A 25479-nucleotide genomic window follows, 5' to 3' on the forward strand; every position below is an offset into this window, starting at 1 on the left:
TAGAATAGTTTCCTTTATTAATCTTTGTGAAAGAAGCTGTAAAGAGGGGGGATTGGAAAACTGACACTTTCAGAGCTCTTAAATAGAGAAAGTGTTTTTGTCATAAGATCAGAGTTTAGCTTTGTATTTACAGTACACTTATTATAAACTATTGTGAGATTATTTCTGAAAGTATTGTAAGTTTACAGATGAACTGCAATAAGTAGCTAATGGTGATTCAGTTCTGGAGTGAAGCAAGCTTCAAATGGATATGTACCGATAGATTTATAGCAAACGACTCTGCAATGGGATATGTACTGATAGATTTATAGCAAACGACTCTGCAATGCCATGATTGCTGTAAATCTGATTTTGAAACTAATAGTTTGTACAAGGAACTAAATTATGTAGTGATGTAGAAACATGGAACTGGAAGATCATTACATTTTGATACCCTGTGATGTTGAATGAAGGACAGTATTAAAAGATATTTCTTATCTTTAGGGACAGTAATAACTATATTGAAACTGTGTACATTAAATTCAGTTCTATGCACAGCTCATGGTAATCTGTACATCTTTAACATGCATTCAACCACTGTCATCATTAAGCCTATACTGCATGATTTTTAATTTCAGGTTCTGAAGAATAATTCATGTCCATATTAAGACTATGACTCATTCAAGTGGCTTTTTGGTTGCCTTTCACACTGAATACTGCTTGAGAGAATTCTTAGATATGGAACATAAAATGTACAAACATTATACATATATATGGATTATTGTATTTGCTAATTTGTACATTTTAGTATTCATCGTGTACAAAATATATTCCTAGTTTCATTGTATTGGCTTTTTAATGAAAGGGTTAATTTCATAACCACAGTCTCTACTTTGTAGATAAGAGCACCCCTGTAGGTTGGAGTGTAGTTTCAGACTGTTACTATTCACTGTATATTTCAGAGAGGGTTAGGCATGGCCTTGTGGTTAGCATGCTGAATTGTGAATGTGGTGGTCTGTAGTTTGTGTCCCATTTTTAAATACTATGTTTTTCACTTTGGGATTGTAGGTGCATTATTAGAGTGAAGTTCAAACCACACTATTTGACTGCAGTACCCCAAGAGCTGTTATTCAGTCTTTCTACTGAGTCAGTTCTAAGTCTAAGTCCGGGATAAACAGCTCTTGTGTGTGTTTGATTAAATAAGTTAAACAAATGATTTCAAAGAACACAATGCTTCCTTTAAATTTCCTCTAACTCTACATAAGTGAATAGTCTTGATCTATGTAATTTTTGTTCAAAAGTCTACTCATGGGCAGTGTTCCCTCTCATTTTTTTCATTTGATATGCACCAGTATTAAGGTCATGTGCAGATGAGTACTACTGTTTTTTATTTTTTTTAGGGAGTTACTTTTAGACCATTGACCATGTTGGATCATTAGGTTACTCTGCAGTGTTACCAGTTGGTTATTTGGGCTTTAGGCCTAACAACTGTCAGGGTCATCAGTGCATATTGATTCCTTGCCATTACTACTGAGGATGTGGGTAGCTGGAATATTTATTGTGCAGCACTTGATTTGTTCTTGTGTGTCTATGCAGCTTAGAGGAAACACTGCATGTGTGGGTAATGTTTTTATTACGACTGAAATTACCAATTTTATATCGCAAATATTTGTTGTTTTATTCAACACGTGGAGAAATTGGTCAACATGTACATCTGTTAGCAGTCTATTAAAGGGTGAAGTATAAATATGAATACATCTGACTGTATTTATCAATATTTGTTTGTGCTACTGGTTTGTGGAGTAATATGTACCTAAAAGGTTCTTGGGGCACATTTTTTTTCCTCAGGTGTGAAGTATACCAGGGGTTATTTTATCTGAAAATATTGTGTGTGTGTATTGGAATTCAAAATGTTGCCATAGTGATATGACTTGCATCTGAATTATCATGCCAATGCTATAACTCATACGTAGCTCAAACTACATTCACTTAACTCTGTACAAGCATAAGTTATACTTGACCACTATCTCTGACCAATAACTTTATAGTAAACAATATGACTTTTAAAACACATTAATTTATTGAAATCTAAGTACTTAACCAAATATCCCGAGATACTGGTTTTTGTTTAGTGGCAAGAGAAAAACAGGTTTAACTATAATTATGATTCCACGAACTGGAGCTCAGTGTTTTATGTGATTTCATAAATTTTGTTGAGCAACTAGCAGCAACAACGAACTTATGCCCACCTTTATCCAGTCAACTCGTATTTGGTTCTCCACAAATGAAAAGCAACTGAATGCTACTTTCTCATTAGGGTTAATGTATAAATTAATACATAATTATGATCTACCCTTTAACTATTGTATGTACAAATTATGACTAATTTATTGAAGGTCAGGTAGCCTGGATCAAAGTTATATGGAAGCATATTAAATGTGCTTAGCACAAAATATTGTGAATTGCTGTATGTTTGTTTTTTCTCTATGAGGGACTTTTTATCTGAACATAACTCTCTTTTCATCATAAATGTTAAGTCCTTCTTTGTCTTTACTTCTAATAGGCTAAGGAGAGATGTAATGGACTAGAGATTGATGGGAGAAAAATTAGAGTTGACTTCTCAATTACCAAAAGAGCTCATACACCAACTCCAGGAATATACATGGGAAAACCTACTTTGTGAGTGTTTGAAATACACCTTCTCAAACTGCCATTAAAAGCATTCATAATGAACATCTTGTGCAGTATTTCTAAACTGAAAGACAGACCTTTGTACATGTTTTTTAGTTTATAATATTTAATACCTTTATTTTCAAGTTATTTGATTACTGCACTTGTATTGCTTAATTAACCTAGTTATTTGTTAGTACCTAATTTATTGTCAAATTAAACTTTGAACAGTAATCAGGGCTTTAAAATATTCCTTGTTTTCAATTTTAAGAAAATACTCTATTAGTTGACAACTTGTGACTTATTATTTATGTTTGTTTATTATGTAATGAAGTATCTTAGATTTATTTTATTATATTTGATAAATTTAAAAACATTTTTGTGTTAGCAACTTACAAACACTAGTTTGAGGTGTGAAAGGTTAGAATCTGTTCATTAATAAAGTATTCCATGTACTTTAAATTGTTTATTATAACAGTAACAGTCAGTCTCTTGGCATAGATGGGAGGGTGCTGCGTTCCATCTGGTTAGTAATTCAGTATTATGGATGGAAGCAGGTAACCTTTGTAGCTTTTCTATAAATAAAAAAAAAGATTTGAAAACAAGGATAAAGAAATATAGACTTAGTGCAGGTACGGAAATTTTTATTGATACTTGTAGAAGCATATATGGGGTACATATGTTTTTACTTCTTTTCAAAGTCCAAGATACGGTGGTGGCAGTAGCGGCAGCTACAGAGGACGTTCTCCATCACCATATTACCGTGGGCGCAGATATTCTCGTTCGAGATCTCGTTCATACTCTCCTCGTAAGTACTATTACTAGGATGCTAAGAAGAGACTAGAGTATGAATTTCAGCATGGTTGCTGCACATCAGTTTGGCGTGAAATTTCCTAAGTCCTTGTCTCTTCTGATTTTACACAGTAATTTAGAAGCCAATAGAAGTCTGATGTACAACTACGTTGTAATAAATATTTGTATTTGTCCTAATTATTCCACTTTGTAAGTTTACTAGAAAACTGCCTGTGGCAAAGGTTTGGCTACTTCAGAAAATGGTTTATAAAAGTTATTTAAAGATACCATTTTATAGTGAGAGGCTTGAAAGTTATAATGTTTTTACAGAAAAGAGGCCCACTTTTCAGGTGTGAAATTTATTGACCTGAATATTATTTGTCCATTATTTGTTAAACAAAATGGAATAATTGACATATCTGTCCTCTTATGTTCTATAAACAGTAAAACATGTATGGTTAGGTAATAAGACTTGTCGAATATGGTCAAATTTCAACTGTTAATGTGATTAAAATTTTCTTTCCCTCCAATTGACTGATACAGTATTTTGTTTTGTCATTACCTTGTATTAATATATAATTTTTTTTTAATCATTCATGCGAGGAAATTTTTAGATACAGTCTTCTTGTTTCTTTTTGAGTTAAAAGCATTTAGAATTTTAGTAGTAGCAACATTGTATATATCATACTTGGTGTTTTACTTGTCACTTTTGACATGTAAAGTGTTAAAATGAAATAAAAGGCATTTTTGTCAGTATACAATCAATTTGCTTTGAGTCTTTAGTTTCGGGTAAAATAACAGTTAAGTTTTCTGTCTTTGTTTTCAAATAGCATAAAGGATTAATAGGACAAGTATTGTTTTCTCATGACTCTAAATAATTTTTATATTCCTGCTGAATTTGAAGAATATTACATTTGTGAATCTTGTCAATAAATGGTTCATTTCAATAATGCTTGAATATAGATGAAACGTCAACTTACAATCATTTTAAAACTAGTTCCTTCCAGAATTGTTCATTGTTCATGCTTTGGATAAGCAGTTTGTGAATGACAGCCACTTTTTTTTTTTGGGGGGGGGGGGACATAGTCTGGATTCTTTTAGCAGTACCAGCTGATCTAGCAGAATGTTTCGTTTTAAGAATAAAACTTGCTGATGAGTTTCAGTGCTGAAGCCAAGCTATTGTAATCACTTTAATGCACATATTTGCTTTCTCAAGATTTTAAAAAACAAAAGTGAAACCAGAATTCTAGGTATGTACTTTCTTGTGTGAATGACATGTAATTATTACAAGCTAAATGCAACTTCAAAATATTTAATTTTCAGACAAAAGACAATTATCAATTTCTTCCTAAAAGGGCCACGTGTGGCCTGTTATTGAGTGATCATGGCTTATGTCCAAGAATATGTGATAGGTGCTGTTCACTTGCTGCCTTCCCTTTGATCTGTTATTTCTAAAGTAATGACACGTAGTGTAATTAACCCTCATGTAGCTTTGTGCAAGTTTCTGAAACAATCTTCCATTCTTTTAGTTCAAACTATAGACTCTGATCTTACAGTAACATCAGGCAGTAGTTGCAGTAGTATGTTTAACTTATAAAGGGGGTTATTTTTTCTTGGAATTATTTTCTAGTTGTTAAGAATTTTATAGAGTTCTTGTATTAATTTGATTGTGTATTTGGGTGTTGTTGAATGAAATTAATAAACATAAGTAAACATTTTGTAAGTTACGTGTGGGTCTTTTATTAAAAAATAAATAAAATTGGAAATATATGCACACACCTGTTCTAATTATAATTCTCCCTTTTGGAACTTCTACTGCTGGACAATATCTATACAAATTTGTCTTTTCTGCTGGAAGAGCAGTGTGTCTTATGTCATTGATCAATGACTGACCTCTACCTAACCCACTGAAGTGTAAACCCTAGTGGTAATTACTGATGATATATTTTAACTTGTATGACTGATATCAGGAATCTTGCACACAAAAATTCCATGAGTAATTTGATCCACAACTAATATAGTTAAATCTGTTTTAAGTAAATAGGTTAATGTATAGACCTCATTGGTAATTTTAGAGTTAAGAAGGATCCAAAAATTTCTAGAATGAATTATTAAATTGTGGAACTTGGTATATTATGTGCATGAAGAAGTGCTGTGGGTTTTCACACTTCATCTGAGATAGGCAAAATTTGGTTTTATCCAAATTTTCATTTAATTTTTATAAAAAGATGTGTTTAATTTGACCACTCTCAAGTTGTGCCCAAGTAATCTGTGAAACCTAATCCTTTCCCTTCAGTACTGGGTTTTCCTACCTTGGCTAAGAACTTTCAATAACAATTGATCTCATATTTTAAACACTGGACAGAACTATGAGGCTGGGCCTGGCTGGATGCTTAAGGTACTTGACTCGTAATCTGAGGGTTGTAAGTTCGAATCCCTGTACCATCAAACATGCTCACCCTTTCAGCTGTGGAGGCAATATAATGTGATGGTCAATCCTATTATTCATTGGTAAAAGAGCAGCCCAAACGTTGGCGGTGGGTGGTGATGACTAGCTGCCTTCCCACCAGTCTTACACTGCTAAATTAGGGAACGGCTAGTACAGATAGCCCTGGAGTAGCTTTGTGCAAACTTCAAAACAAACCAAACCAAGAACTTTAATTTAAGCCTTATGAGTTGAACTGTTGGGTTTTTTATTGTCTTTGAAATAGATGTAAAAGTACTAATTCGAAATTGCTTGGTAGTTTTTATAAAGTAAGAGTGCCATGTTGCTTGGATTGACCACTGACAAACTTATTCTAATGGAACTCTGCAGCAGAAGGGAGAAGAATTATATTTCTTGGCCAGTATTAAGCTCTGGCTTTCCTTACAAGATAATACACTTAATGTTAAAAAGTAAAATGCAAGTAGATCATTTTTTATAAGTCTAGGAACATAGGGTTTGCTCACTGAACCACACACTGTGAAATCTGAGAACAGCAGCAATGATAAAACCAGTTAACAGTGTGATAGATCTGTATAAGCAAGACTTTCCATCTCTTGTAAGAACAGTGTACCCTGAAAGCAGGTGATCTCATAGGTAGCTGAAGTTATTAATTTACCATTATTTTGGTGCAAGGTTAAGATGGACAGCAGTATGAGAGGGTTGGAAGAAGTCTCCAAAAATGGACATGTTTTCATTCATTTTAGTTCCAGCTAAAGCGTTATTATAAGCCTGATTCACTGTTACCAGAGACCATACATTAGATAGGTGGGTGTACTCCACGTTTATTCTTCTCGATGGTCCCAGCAGATAACCCAATAATTGCGATGTAAAATATAAACCAATATCTTTCTTTTTAGACAAGAGATGGCGCTAAATACAATCTTTAGCATCTCTTCATTTTAAACACATTTGACCGGCAACGTAAGCAAACTGACTAAAATATTCCTTGGCATTCCTAGAATACAACAACGGAAAGAAAAACAGCAGCCATATTAGTGGTCTAAAGTGTACTGTTATGAAGTTATAAGTCTGAAACATATTCACTATGTTATACATGAAAATAACTTCCTAAATATATAGTTTTCATCAAGAAGTCAAAACTATTCATAAGGGTAATAAGACGTAGCAATGCGTGAATGTTATCACAAAATTTAAAAGTACATATTATTTGCATATATTAGATGATAGTGTACACATAGTATAAAGTTCAATACAAGCTGCTTATAATAAAAATCATAAATGTATACATCTATACATATATATATATATATATATATATATATATATATATATATTAAACTTGTATGACTGATATCAGGAATCTTGCACACTAAAGTTCCATGAGTAATTTGATCAACAACTAATATACATACATATCTACACACACACACACGCATGCATATATATACACACATACAGTCATGTGAAAAAATTAGGACACCCCATGAAAGCATGTGTATTTATGTAACATTTTTGGATATATAGATATTTAATCTCAATTTTAACAATACTGAGAGATTATAGGAATATAACTAAACAGTTAATGCTGAAGAAAAGACCTTTCAAGAGCTATAAATGTCATGCGACAAAAATGCATATTCGAACTGACGAAAAAGTTAGGACACCCTACCCCCTAATAGCTAGTGTTACCCCCTTTGGTCAAAACACCTGTTGACGTATATACAGGCCCAGCATGGCCAGGTGGTTAAGGCACTCAACTCGTAATCTGAAGATCACGGGTTCGAATCCCTGTCACACCAAACATACTTGCCCCTTTTAGCTGTTGGGGCATTATAATGTGATGGTCAATGCCACTATTCGTTGGTAAAAAGAGTTGGGGGTGGATGGTAATGATAAGCTGCTTTCCCTCTAGTCACAGACTGATAAATTAGGGACAGGTAACGGAGATAGCCCTCCTTTATCTTTACACGAAATTACAAACAAATATATACAGGGTGGCCCGTAAGTCCCTATCCATCCATATATCTTATGTATCTGTGTGATGTCACCAGTATTCTTGTGCTCATGTACCCACATACTTTTCACAATGGGCTTACATTGGCCATATTTATCTGAAAAAAAAGAAACAAATTTATAATACATGCGTAATTGAATATAACATAATAACATGTGGATGGGTAGGGACTTGCGGGCCACCCTGTATATATAATACATTGATACATGGTAATATACGATCATTCAGGTTCTCTATGTATGTGGTCAAGTGTATAGAACAGTGGAAACATTAACACATGCTGCATCTTTTGTTTTTGTCATGTATTAACAATCTTTCAGTAAACCACAATTTCCTTTCAATTTGTGAAGACTCTACTCTCTTTTGTACTTAGTGTAATCAATTGAAGCAAACAATTGAGAAGAATCTTGAACAAATCCCTGTTGTAAATTTCCCAAAATAATGAACTTGAATAAACTATTATTTTAGTCATTTCCAAAAAATCGAAGTAGAAATATATTACATCAACAACGACACAACATTAAACTGGAGTTTTTACCATTTATCTCTGACATCAGTTAAAAAATACACAAAACTTAGAGAAAACTTCTCAAACATAAAATTCCTGTTGAATCTGCCTCTAAACTAAGATAAAACTAAAGTGCAATAGCTCTAGAATTTCACATCACAGAAGCCGAAAGATTTGTTTGTTTTAGATTTTCACGCAAAGCTACATGAGAGCTATCTGCGTTACCCTTAATTTAGCAGTGTAAGACTAGAGGGAAGGCAGCTAGTCATCACCATCCACAGCTAGCTCTTCGGCTACTCTTTTACCAACGAATAGTGGGATTGACCATCACATAATAACGCCCCCACGATGTATCTACACAAAACGCTGCAATTTTAAACAAAGAACCAAACATAAATAAATGAAGGAAAATAGCTACTTTAAATGAACGAAACAGCCCTTCTACAAATCAACACTTCATGATGCCTGTACTAGGCTGTGAAGCAATTTGTGGTCATATAACCTCTTTGTTTTTTATATTCTATATATACATTCACATATCACATTAAACTACCTTATCTAAATATGACAATCTTGCTTACACATTTTTACTCATTACTCAGTTAAGTCGTTTCCAAACTTATTTTCTTACTGTCACCTTTGCCCCCCGGCGGGTACAACGGTAAGTTCACGGATTTACAACGCTAAAATCAGGGGTTCGATTCCCATCGGTAGGCTCAGCAGATAGCACAATGCAGCTTTGCTATAAGTAACACACACACTGTCACCTTTTTGTATCATGCCGCAATCTCTGCATATCGTACTCCTTATGAACAACGCCATTTAGTTCTATACGAGAAATAGTTATTCCATACATTTCTCGATTTTATATACAGAAAAGAAACGGTTGAAATAAATTTTATACAAAAGATAGAAAATTGTTCTTCTATTTTGTTAACAAAATCAACATTAAAAATACATAAAAATACCAATAATGAAAAGAAAGACATGCCACTTACAAGAATTCTGTGAATATGAAATTAGATGGGAAGTTCCACCCCCTCATACCATCCTATATCAGTGTCAAGTTATGTGGAAATGTATAAGAAACAGATAAATTGAGGTTTATTTATATCGATAAGAACTATTTCTTTAATTCACTCAGTTAAAGCAGAACACTTAACTACGATTCTTATAAAGAAAAGCAACTTTATTATAAAATTTTTTTTACATATCTACAGTAAATTTAAATTTATCTTGCTTATATATATAGTCATATTTTGTACACGTGTGTTTACATTATTAAATTATTTCATGGATAAACCAAAAATATTAAACATACGAAATAACACTTTCTCCAAACCTCACATACGCATTAAAAAACACCTTTAAAATATGAAAATCTGGTATTCAAAAAAAAAAACAATATTCATAAAATCATTGTACAGGTACTATCTGTTCATTGTCAACTGTCGATTATCAAAGTGACGTATTTTACGAAATATTATGAAAGAATGAAAACTACAACAATAAATTCGTACTGTTTACAGAACTATAATAGTTTGGGTTTAGTACATATTTCTGGAATTTTTTTAAAAGCTATTCAACGTTAGAATTTTCTGTAATGAAAATTAAAGCCTTATACAAGTTTAGGTTTTAATTATATCACCCTAGGAGTTCAAATATATCACTTTCGTTTTAGACACAGTGGTGGGAGAGGTTAACATTACTATTCAAATTTTGTAGAAGACCCGTTATTTTAATGTGCGTAACAGAACAGAATTATTTACAAACAAATACAACGAAAAATACTGTGACCATAAAAACATATATACACTAGAAGTTGTATTTTACTTTATTTGTAAATGTCAAATTCATTTTATTACAAACTGAACTGAGTTTGAGCATCACCTATTTGTAAACTACGTTCTGACACTAGTGTTTAATACTATTTGTACTGACACATCTGGTGAGATACCAATATATTTTCAAACCGAGTTCGGTAATTCGGTAAGTGTTTTAAAACGTGTGTGTGGGGAAGGGGGGGGGGTAATAAAAACTGTAAAAATAAAAATATGTACAATAACATCTATATAGTTTGAAGTTTAGAACACAATCTACTATCTATTTTCGACTCCCCAGACCAATAAGGAAAAATTTTGATAAAGGAATTTATTTTTAGATTGTTCTGGAGTGATCTAACCGTATTATAGTTCAGTGAAATTTGGAAAGACTGCTTTTTTTTAGTTTCGTGCAGTCGGATATAAAATATTACTAATTTGACATTTCTCAATTCAGGGTACTTAACGTTTTACTTGTTATTCTCTGTATCAAGTGATTTTTATTTTAATAAAAAATATTAAATATAACCGTCACTTCAGAACTTTTTAAATTTAAGAAATACCGCATGATCTGTCGGTAACGAGTCAAAAATAGAAAAATCTATGAACACATATTTAAAAGCGTAATCTAAAACAATTAACTTATATTTTTACTGAATCGAGGGTAATACGGAACATAATTACGGTGTTCGTGAAATACCCTTATATTATCAAAAAAAGATCAAATATTTTACCCGAGTTTCACCGATGATGATATCCTTAAAAAATGCAAGTTAACACATATTACTCACAAGCAAAAATAACTTTTCTCTGGGTTTCACTAACAATAACCTTGTAATTTTTAACAACGAACTAATAATAACCTAGTTCGTTCGACTACTTTTTATATAAAAACGCACAACACACGACCTTTGGCATTACACGAATACATGGGATGTTTGTATTACAGAAAAACTTGCGAAAATGGAACATTTTGAAAGCGGACACTATGGAGTATTAATTATATATGGCAAACAACAATATATTAAGCGATCATGATTTATGTATTATGACTTTCAATTCTATATAATGCGCATGATTCATTTGAAAAATGAAACAAAGAATATTTCGATTCATAACATACAAAACAAATTATACTTTGAAATAAGAAACCAAAATGACATTCGATAAGAAATGCAGACATAACAGTCGTATTTAAATAAATAGGTTTGTTAGAACGAAACTCCAAGTGTGATATTATAAAAGTGTAATTGTGTATGAGGTATTATAACTTTTACAATTTGCAAAATAATTTAAAGAAATAATCTGTACTATACTGTACAGCACTAGTGTAACTCTTCTAACATTAGATACGATTCCATCCATTATTGTACAAAACTTCAAAACCTGTGAAAGGTTAGGCCTTTCTTTGTCAGGTTGCAAGTCTTTATATTTTTGTCTTTAATTTAATTTTTGGGCCTATATATTTTTCCGAACACCAGAAATGTATAATTATTAAAACAGTTTTATATTTTGTAATTACAGATATGACACTGTGATCTTAAGGGATATCATATTTTTCTCTCTATATTACATATTAATACATGTTGCCCCTCACCCTTATTATATGTAATACTGGGTACATATACAAATCTATGACTATTTAATGTATACCCTTCCTTCGTTACAAGTATTAATTAAATATATTACTCATTACCTAATTATTTCCAAGCCACGTGATCAGTACATTACATTTCAGATGTGAATATTTTGTGAATTCATGGGCAACACAGCAATAAGAAAGTATAAATCATTTCATACTATCACGTGGTACAAAGGGTCTTTTGAGGGAAGTTTGGACTTCAAAAAAAAAAATTACGTTGTTACACATAAGTTAGTATATCGATTTCTTACTTTGTAGCAATAAAATATTTATCTATTTTTACAAAATTTGAGTAAGATTTCTAGAGCATACCAAAATTCTTTAATCGTTCTTCAAGTATTTCACTTACCATTTTGAATACTTTTATATAGGTTTAAATATAACCTGGTTGTCAACATAGGTCATAGTGAAGAACAAGGAAAACTCTAAATTATCCCAGAGTTCAATTGGAAGAGCTTGGCAACTTCAGAGACGTAAATCACAATGTCTGTAGCATCTGATATCTTTTGGAAATGACATGAATATATATACATCTAAACACACACACTTGATATGATAAGATGAGCTCAGTTTCCACTTTTTAGTTTTTTTATTGTGTTTTTGAGAGCTTGACGTTTGTTACAAAACCAGACCCTCACTACTTCCCTTTCATAATTTAAGTGTTCAGCTAATTCTGTCATCTCAGACCCTGAGGAAAAAAAAAAAATTATATGACAATATATACCACAATTAAACTGTTCAGTTAATTCTGTCATCTCAGATTTTGGGCAAAAAATCCACAAACTAAAAAAATTATATGATAATAGAAACCACACAAAAATAGTAGTGTTTTAAGACTGAGAACACGATGACAGAATCCACAAAGAATACATATATATGCATGCACATCTTTTTATCTATACCTATTAACTCTATGCAGTACAGATGGAGGGAGGAAAGACAAAGCGTACATGCTACAACAACTTACACAACCATTCTACACAATATTACACATCTGACGTCAGAGTTGTTCACCATTTCATTTCAGTCTACAATCATTAATTTAGCAAGAGTTCTTTGTAGAGAAAAACAGATACCAGATGAAATGTACAGTGATACTGGCGAAAACTGTAGATATGGAATTTAGAGGTTCAAGAGATTTGGCAAATGCAATATGTGAACTGTATGATGGATAAAATTATTATTTTTTATTTATAACACGAATGTCACCTTGCTCTCAGACCTGTCAGAGTGATGTTGTCACTTCACTGACATATAGCTTTGTAACTCACCTGATTTTTTTTTTTACATACAACACTTATATAATTTCTTAAAAGCTTGCCACGTGCTCACACAGATATGCCTGGTAAATTTTAAAAGCTTGCTACGCGTCACATAGATATGCCTGGTAAATTTTAAAAACTTGCTATATAACATAGATACATACAGTGAATTATAAAAGCTTGTTATATGTCACGTAGATATGTATGGTAAATTTTGAGAGCTTGCTACATGTTACATAGATATGTATAATAAATTCTGAAATATAATCAACATTCTGTCTCCCTTAATGGGTTCATCCAATGGAGTGAGCTACGCATATCTCCCATGTTTTAATATAGTTTCACGTAACATCCAAGATACACACATGAACAGTAAGATGTATACTGGTTTTTTGATTTTACATCGCTTACTTACACATAACACATCCAAGATATGTACACAAACACTACGATATGTACTGTTTTGTTCGTTTTTTTTACATTGCTTACTTACAAATAACACAAAACTAACCTGAAGGATGGGTATTGTTTTCAAAAAACTTATTCAGTACTTCAATAGCTGCAGGTGAGAAAGATGTCCTTCTTTTTCTTTTCTTGCTTGGTTCACTCCCAATGAACTCAGTTAAGTTGGTACTTCCATTTTTGTACCTCTCTTCTGCTTCTTTCATCCATCTTTCAAGCACAGGTTTGATCTTTTGAGCACTTTTAGGAGTTATGTCTAGTTTTTCAAACCTTAAAAGAACAGAGAAAGAGAGAAAGAAATTTATATTCACATGATTCAATGTTTTGCCTACTCCTGAACTCAAGTAATAAAATCACAAAAATGTATAACTGGTTTTATTCTATTAAGCACTGTGTAAGCCTTTTTGTAAATTCAAAATTTTATCTTAAATATCTGACTTACCTACAGATGGCACTTTGGCTGTACGAAGGACCTTCTGTTGCACTTAAGGCTTGTCCAACTTGAGTTTGAGTCAGGCCAAGAGATAAACGGCGAATTTTGAAAGCTTTGGCAAAGTCTTTGATCTCTTCAAGATTGATTCCATCAACAATATTTGATGTTTGATTACTGATGGTGTCTGTAGAAATATAGATTTTTAAGAATTATGGCTATCAAATAAATATATATATGGGCACAAAAATAAATGTATTAAAGCATGCCCTTTTCATAAGTAGATTAGATATTTATAAAACTGTGAGACAAACAAAACTTAATTCTAACATAACTTTAATGTTGATAAATCATTTCATTTACATTATTAGCAACATCACTTATCACTTTTCATTATTTCAAATAAAGTGTTGGAAAAAACAAAACAAAAACAGGACCTGTTACTACAGAAAAAACAAAACAAAAACTGTTTACTTCAGTCAACACTTCACCATTATGGATTCACTGGGTAAAATGAACACTGGTTTGTCCCACTGAAGCCAGAATGGTGAAATATTGACTTAAAAATCAAACAGAAACCCTATAATCCGAGCACTTTCTAAAGCTGGACCTTTCTTCTTCAGGTGCAAACTGGGAGTGGTAGTGCAATTGAAAGAGTGATATACATAGATGGTTCATATATTCATAAGTACTCTTAATTTATAATATGAACATGGATGTAAACTGACCAAACAAACTAAATCAATTTTACATGTATGCTATTTGGGGATTACCATGAAGCACATCTAAATACAACTTTTCCATCAAATATTACCACTTTCCATAATATAAAATACTAATAAAAATTAGATGATATATACAATTGCTACCTAAAATCTTTATTTTACAAATAAAACAAAACATTTAAACAAAACTTTTTAAATTGTGAGTCACTAAAGAGTGTTACTGCTTTACTGTTCACACTGAAAAGGGAACACCACAACTATGAGGTAAAAAACTAAGCCTTTTTGTATTAAAGCAGAAATCTGTTTCTTCTTGCTTTGGCCTAATTTGATGTACAAGGCAACGGTTTTAATTTTTCATTAAATTTTGTCAGTACTTGTTAAACTAATACACTAATAAAATACAATATGTAAAAAGCAACTACACACACATACCCACCTCAATATAGCAAGTAAGAATAAAATATGTTGACACACATGATGCATAAGATATTACATCCCTCGAACTAAATTAATATTTAATAACCAACTATACTTTGATTGAAGTTAACACCTACAAATTAATTCCTTTTGTACACAAAAGACATGGTTTATCTTATCACTATCCAACTTCAACAGAAAATCCCACTACAACATGTGTTTTATACCTTAACTTAACAAAGACTGGTTATTACAATAACTATAACACGTTGGCTCCCAAGCCTATTTTGCTGATACTTTCCAGGGCCCCACTAGTCATTTTACAATTACTTATTGTGTCCCAGCCAGTAAGAGGTCCTTTAAAAAGAAAGCAGAGCAAGACTCACCTGAGGGTCGTGTGGGTCTTACTAGAAGACTATCATGAGCCACCTGTAGGTCATGTGAGAGCCAACGTGTTGATAACACATATAGCATGTTTGTATCTTGTATAATATCAAGCTACTCGTGCATGATGCATATCAGGACAACAACTGTGATAAACCACAATAACAATAAAACTGACATTAAATATTACTTCCACTAAAACTTTGTATTTTGTAGCTCAAGCTGTCTAATGGTACTGAGAAAGACAATGGGTGAAAAACTCAGCAGTACATTGAAACCACAAAGATGTAATTGATAAATTTATATTTTTAACAGAAAACCAGTTTGGGCTTTTTCAAAATGGCCATGGTAATAATTATCAAATCTGTTCTTCTGAAAGAGGTCATGCCTATACATTACAACTTGATTATATAACCTTTCAACAGACACAACTCCTGCTGTCAATTAGGCTTAAAGGAAAAAGTGCCACCTACAGTCAAATACAAAAACTAAGAGTCACTAACATTTATTCTTAATGGAAACCCATACAAAATCAATAGAGTTAAACAGTCTAAATTACTGTCCATTTATTGATTTTTTCATACTTGTTATAATGTTTCAGAAGACAAACATTAAATGAAATTTTATGAAGGATTATTATACCAACAATATTTCTTTAATGAATACATGCTAACATTAATTTGCCAACTTTTACTTCTTCTGTAAAGACATACTTTTATGTGGCACATGGAGAACATTTTCTACAAATCTGTAAGAATGTTTATTTTTAAAAGAATCCACAGGGTTCCCACACTATCGACAGAAACAAATTGAAAAAGAATTCCTGAATTTCCAATTTGTTTATTTTCAATTTATCAGTAAGCTACATGAGGGCTATCTGCACTAGCCGTCCCTAATTTAGCAGTGCAACTGGAAGGCAACTATTCATCACCACCCACTGACAACTCTTGGGCTACTTTTTTACCAATGAATAGTGGGATTGACTGTCACATTATAATATCCCCACAGTTCAAAGGGCAAGTATGTTTGGTGTGATAGGGATTCGAATCCACAACCTTCAGATTACAAGTCAAATGTCTTAACCACCTGTCCGTGCCGGTCCATCTGAATTTCAACAATTACTTTATCTTTCTTAGAATTGCTAGCTTAAAGTTACTGCTTTTTTTCCTTTGTAAAAACAACATTTCATCAACCCATAATTTGAAAGAGATACTGGCAGGTTCATCAAGCACTATTCTTAACAAATGCTCATGAAAAAATATTATATCCAAGAGAGAAGAAAAATATATATACCACACTGCACCTGGGGGAGTGTTGCAAACTGCAGGAGGGGAGCACTAATTGCAATATTTGCATGCATGTGATTTATTAATTTCAATGTTATAAGTGTGTGTGTTTTTCTTCAATTTTCCAAATAAAAATTACAGAATAAAAGTGGATTATGTGTTGGATTACTACTGCTGTCACACAAGGTATGTTTTATAAAAAATACCAAGGGGAAGGGGATTATTATTCATGGGCCATACAGTATATTTAACATTTTCAGACTTTTTGTGACCAACTAATCTACCAACATAAGTACCTGTTTTGCCAGCCCATGTACTTGCTCGCCAATTAAAGCAAAAGTTACAAGTCATCTTGAGACCATGGCTCCTGTACCATCATTTCCTTTACTCTGACACACCTGTGCCACCCAAAGTTTCATTTATAGCTTCAACAACTATGAAAACTTCAGTTATAAAACATTACAAAATAAAGTAACAAGTATGAGTCAAATGTTTGGAAGTATAATTATTTGACGTATGACAATTTTTAAATGATTCCTATACGAGGCTATAATTCAAGTTTTTTAAAATGGCAGTTTTCAGAAAGGTTGAAAATTAGTAGTTTCAACTCACCTATCCTAACATTGAAGTCAAACTATCAAACAATTGTAGTTGAATACAACTGTCACAACAATATATGGTGCTCTAACTCTCTAAGTGCTATACTGCAAGAGCAGTTTGGAGACTTATTACTCAGAAATACTTGAGTAAAATCAATACATCATTGGTCTTGATGGTGACTTGTGAACACATGCACAAACTTATTGACATCTGACTATAGCATGGTCCTTGTTGTAAGGTAATTTCTGATAGGATAAATCTGTACATATGTCGATGACATAAACCATAAAATCCACCAATGATACACAATTTTACAGTCTATAAGCTGAATGATGACTAGCCGAAGTTATTCTCCTGAATTGTGTAGATTTTCCAAAGCTGTCAAAAAACTCCAGAATATTTCCAGACCAGGAAATATTTTTAACACTCCTATGAAAAGTAGGGCCTAATAGGCCCCAGAGCAACTTGAAAGGTTATTAATATTAGACTAATAATTTTGTATTTAAATGAAATTGCCATTTAAATCCATTAATGAATGGATTAACGAGATTCCCACTGTCCCTATCTACTATCTAGCGAAACCACAGCCAGGGGAACGGGCTTGGAGAAATCAGGACTAGAAACGTCTTTTCGTAGGAGTGTTAAAGAAATTTGGGAATTTTTTTTTTATCAATTTCAAAGTGTTGGGAACCCTGATTTTATTTTTATTGTTTCATACAAATACTCAGCTGATGAGCAGCATGATTCACAGGTAATTAACCAAATCCACATTCAGCTTAATTTAGACCTCGTAAGTTTAATTTATGGTCAGAGTTTTATAGTTTATAAATAAATAATGGATATACTAGCCTGTATTCTGAGAAAACATACTTGAAACTTGTATTGTAGCAATAGTTGGGGAGACATCTGCAGAAGAAGAAATTTCCCCTGTGATATTCTGCTGTGTTGCATGAGAAAGAGGGGTTTCCTGTGCTTGAGGTAAATGCTGAGATGTAGTCTGTAACAAGCAACGATTGTACCCACACAATTCTTACAAAATAAATGTTCACACACAAACATATATTTCTTTAGAACCTTTCCTTTACAAGATTGGAGCATAGTTGCTGCAATGGTAAAAACAATAAACAGATTTCTTGTATGATACAATGAATTATAACAAGTTTGAAAATTTAAGATAAATTCTTGATGTTGCTTTGTGTGTGGAATTAGATACATTCTCAAATACACCAATGGAAATTGAACCAAAAACTACCAGTGGGGGGTATCCAACATATAATTCAACACAAACTGATCAATCTCACATCTTCCAACTACTTTTTTTTATATTACATAAAAATATTAACTCTTGCCATACAGACACTGTTTTCTACATGTGCCATTAAATTACATTCACAATTAAACTAATTTATTTTCAAATAAACTTGGCATAAAAACACAATTAACCCTTTCGCAATAAGTATGGATCAAAGGTCATGTCATCATATCTGTTGACCACATTCAAATCTTCACTGATCTATTATTTTATGAATGAATACCAATAAGTTTGGTATCAAATTGTAAATTATAATTCATATGTTAGTATTATACATTAGTTAATTTCTTAATTTAAAAGTAAATATTAAAACAAAATTGCTATGCACCAATTTTTGCGAGTCAAATTATATGTTAAATGCAGTTTTGGTTCAAATTAAATGTTTGGGATGTTTAAATACAAAGTCTATAGTTTTTCTTAGGAAATAGAAACTCAAATTACCAACACTGACAAGTTAAGAGCTTCCTATCTTTTCCATTTCCAAGATATTAACACATTTGCTAAACCAAACAAGGTGGTTTTGGACACCTCTTCCATTTTTGGAAATACTTGTTTTCAAACACTTATTTTGCTTTATGACATGTTTACAGCCAATTGGAAATTATGAAGAGAGAAGGTAAGATGAAATAGTGATTGAAAAATAATTTTTTTGACCCAAATACAGCTTAGTTGCTAAGCCAGATAAACTATAGTGGAAGTTTGCGGTATTGATACCGATTTCCTGATAATATGGAAACTTTTGTGAATACATGCATACATTTTAAAAAATTTGCATCATAACTTTGGTGAATATGCGCTGGGTGGAATCTATCCAAACCCACAGTCAAAGAGGTACTAAATCAAGGATTAATGTTGTATAAGTTCTATGTTCTTAGTTTTATAAGGAAATATATAAAACAAATACTCAGTATCACCGTACTATCAGAATTATGACTTTTGCTCTATAGGTATCCACTCTTCTCTACTTTATTTACCACCTTACTGAAGACTACTGCAATCTGAGATAAATTACATGTTATAATATTTTTATCACTCAGGCTTTCAATCTTATTTGGTTACAGAGCCATAAAATCGAATATTAGACCTTTCTTGTCACCCCCCCCCCTCCACCACCACTTCCCTTCTTTCATAAATTACATTATGTAACATAAAGTTTTTTCTTGGATAGTATGTGTTATTTCTTAATTGCTTATGTTGTAAAAGTACAGAAAATGGCCATTATTCCCTTCAAACTTTGCTTTTGTGACCTGGATAACGAAATTTAAAAATTGACCTATTTTCTATGTGAAAATGGGCAAATTTACACATTTTCATTTACATAAGGTCTGAATAAAACAACATGTGGATCAAGATTTACATGTATTTACACTAAAGTTATACAAAAAATGAACAAAAACGTTTAGAAGTGAGTAGTTTTTTGAGATTTGCAACTGTAATGTAAATCACTTTCACGTATCAGCCCCCAAATATAGTCTCCCATCATATTTTTGCTATAGCTACCAAGTCACAAAAGCAAAGATCGAAGAGCAAAATAAGTCTTTTCCATTTACTTTAGGCATAAGCAATTGAGAAATAACACTTTCTGCCCAGGAACAAGTAAAAATTTTGTTACATAGTGTTATCAATAGTTGTTTCTGATGGTCAATACTATGATATTTATAATCAATAGAAAAACCGAGGTTTTAGCCAACAGTGTAAAATATTACATTGTTTTCCTACAGAGAACTGTCTGTTTCACTTTTAGTTTGAACTTTATTCTAACAGGAAACACAGTGACAAGCTTAACTGAATATTTAATAGCTCGTGTTACATAGTTAGAAAGCCAGAAAAATTATTATAGTTATTGATATTTTTCCCTTTTGTATGTTATTATTCTGTTTTATGTGCATAATTTAATTAAATAAAAAATTATTTAGTATGGTAATACAATTTGTATAAAAAGGGGTGGTTAAGTTTTATTGACAGTAGTAAATGGCAAAAAAAGACCCAGGTAAGTATTACATTTATGGTTTTTCATGTGTATTATATATTTATTACAATTATAAAAGTAACTAAAACTTAAAAACTTATTATGTTAGCTAAATTAAGATAAAGAACAGTAATACTGTTTCATGAGATACACTCTTGAGTAGCTTCTATGTTACATAATTTGTTAGGGTCATGTAAACTACATTTTGGCTAAGTGATTTAAAGGTTGTGTGGCAGGATTATTAGTCATAAATGCAGGATTTATGGGGCAATAAAACAATAAACTTTAAATAGAAACACAGGTTACAAGATTTAAGGTATTTGAAACAAACAAATGTAGTTTTGTGTTACAATCTGAAGATGCTTTAGAAAGATAAAAAAAAAGGGAACTTTGATTTATTTCATATTTCTTTATAGTGATTATGTGGTTGGTCAAATTAATCGACATTTTATAGAATTATAATAGAGAGAATAACAAAAGAAAAAATAAAGTTTTACTGAAAGACAAATGTTTGAAATTTATTTAGGATGTCTTAGAGATTATGCTCATGAAATCTGACAGTTTTCAGATAAAGAAAAGTATCTTGAATATTAAAATAAAAATCATTTTGAAGAGGAAGCAGTCAACACTTTGACTTCACATTTTCATGTAATATTTTTAGGGAAAACACTTCATTAAACACTTTTCAAAAAAATAGTCCTTAATGCATATTGAAACCTTGCAAAATTCTGTGAAAATAGACTGAACACATTAGAAGTTACAGTATGGAAACTATAAACTTCAATTTGAAGTCACAAATTTGGCACACAATGTTTCATACAGAACATTATGTAGTTATTTAGAACAACAACAAAATATGTTGTTATGCAAATGACAAGACAATACATTTTTCAAAACATTGAAATGAAGAATCACAAATATTTACAATTATGATCGAAATCATAATGAAACAAAAGCCACAGAAATATTAAAACATTACTGAAATAACATAAGTTATACATTAGGGTTAGCAAAAACCATATACTGTCCAAAAAACTAAAAGTAGTAACATAACTATATCCAAGTGATGTTTAATGACAAACAATTAAAACCTTAATGTGTGTGCAACTATACATGTCAGAGCCCCCCATGTGTGTGCGTGTGTCTGTCTGTCTGAGCTACCTGCTGTGTCAACAATGGGGAATCAAACAACAGGTTTTAGTGTTGTAAATCCATAGCCTCACTGCTGATCCTCTGTGGGTCTATACTGCACACTAAATCCACAAATGCAACTTGTTACAAAATGACACAGCCATTTTCACAAGATCTTTGATATTATTTGAGTTTTCTTACTGATCAGTATAGAACATCACAAAGCTTTTTCAAGCAGAATGTCTGTAATGCTTTACCATATATCTAGCCCAAAAGTATGAATTAAGAATCATACAATAAATAACATAAAAATTAGATACACGCAGAATTCAGTTCAACACTAAATAAAATTCTAATGTTTATTTTTTTCTAACAAATATGTTTTAATCACAATTTCAGTCATGAGTTTAGTTAGCTCTCACCTGCACAGAAGAGGGTTTTGATTGGCCACCTAGTTGGGCTGTTACCATAGCAACTTGTTTTAAGGAGAGTTGAGGTGTCGGTTGTTGGGCTCCTAAAGCTTGTGTATTAGTTGTTATGGCAACTGCTGAGGGCTGAAATAAGAGTAACAATTAAACTTAATATTTAATTAAGAGTTCCCAGTTAATATTTAAAAACTATGAACACAGCGATTTAAATAGTGGATCAGAAACATAAAACCAGGGAGTCAAATGTTTCAGTCAGTAACAACTGTCACCTTCTACAGACTAACATATATACATAGGATGATATTCAGGCTCTAACGACAGCGTTTGATGTCAGTACACTACGCAGGCTCTAACGACGACGTTTGATGTCAGTACACTACGCAGGCTCTAACGACGACGTTTGATGTCAGTACACTACGCAGGTTCCAACGACGACGTTTGATGTCAGTACACTACGCAGGTTCCAACGACGACGTTTGATGTCAATACACTACGCAGGTTCCAACAGCAACGTTTGATGTCAGTACACTACGCAGGTTCCAACAACAACGTTTGATGTCAGTACACTACGCAGGTTCCAACAACAACGTTTGATGTCAGTACACTACGCAGGTTCCAACAACAACGTTTGATGTCAGTACACTACGCAGGTTCCAACAACAACGTTTGATGTCAGTACACTACGCAGGTTCCAACAACAACGTTTGATGTCAGTACACTACGCAGGTTCCAACAACAACGTTTGATGTCAGTACACTACGCAGGTTCCAACAACAACGTTTGATGTGAGTACACTACGCAGGTTCCAACAACAACGTTTGATGTGAGTACACTACGCAGGTTCCAACAACAACGTTTGATGTGAGTACACTACGCAGGTTCCAACAACAACGTTTGATGTGAGTACACTATACAGGTTCCAACAACAACGTTTGATGTGAGTACACTATACAGGTTCCAACAACAACGTTTGATGTTAGTACACTATACAGGTTCCAACAACGTTTGATGTTAGTACACTATACAGGTTCCAACAGCAACGTTTGATGTCAGTACACTACGCAGGTTCCAACAGCAACGTTTGATGTTAGTACACTATACAGGTTCCAACAACAATGTTTGATGTTAGTACACTATACAGGTTCCAACAACAATGTTTGATGTTAGTACACTATACAGGTTCCAACAACAACGTTTGATGTTAGTACACTCTACAGGTTCCAACAACAACGTTTGATGTTAGTACACTCTACAGGTTCCAACAACAATGTTTGATGTTAGTACACTATACAGGTTCCAACAGCAATGTTTGATGTTAGTACACTATATAGGTTCCAACAATGTTTGATGTTAGTACACTATACAGGTTCCAACAATGTTTGATGTTAGTACACTATACAGGTTCCAACAATGTTTGATGTTAGTACACTATACAGGTTCCAACAGCAACGTTTGATGTTAGTACACTATACAGGTTCCAACAATGTTTGATGTTAGTACACTATACAGGTTCCAACAATGTTTGATGTTAGTATACTATACAGCATCTATAATATCTATCTTATAATCATCAAATACTACCCTCCCTTTATCATGTCTCAAGTGTTCTACTACAATTTTAGTTTTTTGTTTACTCTTAATGTATTTAAAGAAATACTAACTGTTAATTTTTAGATTTTCAGTCAACCTTTTTCACACATTCTTTCTGATGTCCTAATTTCCTGTTTCAACAACTTTCTTGATATTCATTAATTTTCTAAATCTCCTGTCATATGACTCTTACAAAAAAACTAATTAATTTTTGTTGTTGGAGCATTTTCAATGGAATTCTGGACTAAATATCCATGAAACCTTTCAAACTGGTATGTTGAGATGTTTTGTACTACTTGAGAGAAAGTAAACAGAACAGTAAATAAAGAATAATGAAGCAATGAATGTTTAGTAGTTTTGAACATTACAGCAAATGCTTATTAATAGTTTATCAAGTTTACATTATACATCCTTAAGCATTATAGAAACTAAATATACGATAAAACAAAAAATTATTTAGATTAATATATTTAAACATTCAACACAATTAATAAAGACAAGCTAGAAAATGTCCCCACACTACATACTTTGGTTATTTGTTGTTAAGCCTAACATTACACAATGGACTATGTGTGTTCTACTCACTGTGGATACAGAAGTTAATTTTTAGCAATATAAACTCTCAGACTTATCACTGAGAGCCACTGGAACTGAAGTTTGAAAGCAATAACTTAATTTAATATTTACATAAATTTGATTTATTGATGTGCTTTATTCTGTTATTAAAAAATCAAAATTTTAGTAAAAGCACTTTGGGTGCCATCTAGAGAAACTATCCAAACATTCAAAATTAAAGCATACATTGCTCATCTATAAACATTTCCACACATTTGAATCACTTTGCACCCACCTGTGACTTGGACACTAATGCTATTGGCTGATTAGTAATTGGTGGAGAGGTCTGTTTTTCTTCCTGTACTGTTAGTTGTTGTTGTACAAGTTGCTGTTGTTGAAGCTGAGCTGCTAGTTGTGGTACCATCTGAATTACATTAGCAGGCAACTGGTTGGTTGAAAGAATTGGCTGAGTATAAACCTACAGGGGAAAAAAACATCAACACAATATTTTGTCCACCTGACAAAACACTTCAGACTTCAATTTGTGGAAACAAATTTCTCTCTCTCTTTCTTTAATATGTACATGCATCACTTTTTTTTTTACCAAAGGGATGTTGAAGTTATTGCAATAAATAATATACAAATTAAAAATTTAACAAATTGTGTAAAAAAAGATTCCATTATAAAATGAATATCCCCGTATTATTAGGAATGCAAATATGGGTAAAGATAATATTATATTATTTAGGCTGTGTGTATCTTAATAATACTTTAAGATATACAGTATGCATATACACAAACTTCATCTGAAATGGAACTAAGTAACAGCTGCTTCATTCTGTTGATCTGTTTAGTTTTATTTTATATTAGAGATTCTGTATTATTGTTTTTGTTTCAGAAGTTCACAAGAGCTCAATGACCACCTAAATTACTCTATCTTAATTTTTAACTGACAAACCAGATGGAACACAGCAAATTAATAGCACCCACCACCACCATATCACAGTCTACACTAATCAAAAACAAAGTGAGACTTGAGCATTACTCTCATACTGCA

At 32.3% G+C, this 25479-nt stretch overlaps 2 protein-coding genes across 6 annotated transcripts in view; one reads left to right on the forward strand and one right to left on the reverse strand.

Moving 5' to 3' along the window:
- LOC143252537 (transformer-2 protein homolog beta-like) overlaps positions 1-4206 on the forward strand; it is a 41257-nt gene extending 37051 nt beyond the window's left edge. For both annotated transcript variants that reach the window (XM_076504831.1, XM_076504832.1), the window contains exons 9-10: positions 2543-2658; positions 3351-4206. In XM_076504831.1, coding sequence (XP_076360946.1) covers positions 2543-2658; positions 3351-3474 — 240 coding nt within the window. In that variant the 3' untranslated portion in view covers positions 3475-4206. The remainder of the gene's footprint in view (positions 1-2542; positions 2659-3350) is intronic.
- Positions 4207-9580: 5374 nt separating this feature from the next.
- Positions 9581-25479, reverse strand: part of LOC143252538 (uncharacterized) — a 44878-nt gene continuing 28979 nt past the window's right edge. For 3 of the 4 annotated variants that reach the window (XM_076504836.1, XM_076504833.1, XM_076504837.1), the window contains 6 exons: positions 24718-24900; positions 22272-22403; positions 18287-18434; positions 14038-14212; positions 13645-13865; positions 9581-12559 (listed from right to left, as the gene is read on the reverse strand). In XM_076504836.1, coding sequence (XP_076360951.1) covers positions 12438-12559; positions 13645-13865; positions 14038-14212; positions 18287-18434; positions 22272-22403; positions 24718-24900 — 981 coding nt within the window. In that variant the 3' untranslated portion in view covers positions 9581-12437. The remainder of the gene's footprint in view (positions 12560-13644; positions 13866-14037; positions 14213-18286; positions 18435-22271; positions 22404-24717; positions 24901-25479) is intronic. The other variant, XM_076504835.1, reaches the window with a different exon arrangement.

Source organism: Tachypleus tridentatus, chromosome 6 (genome assembly GCF_004210375.1).
Source record: "Tachypleus tridentatus isolate NWPU-2018 chromosome 6, ASM421037v1, whole genome shotgun sequence".
Taxonomy (NCBI): Eukaryota; Metazoa; Arthropoda; class Merostomata; order Xiphosura; family Limulidae; genus Tachypleus; species Tachypleus tridentatus.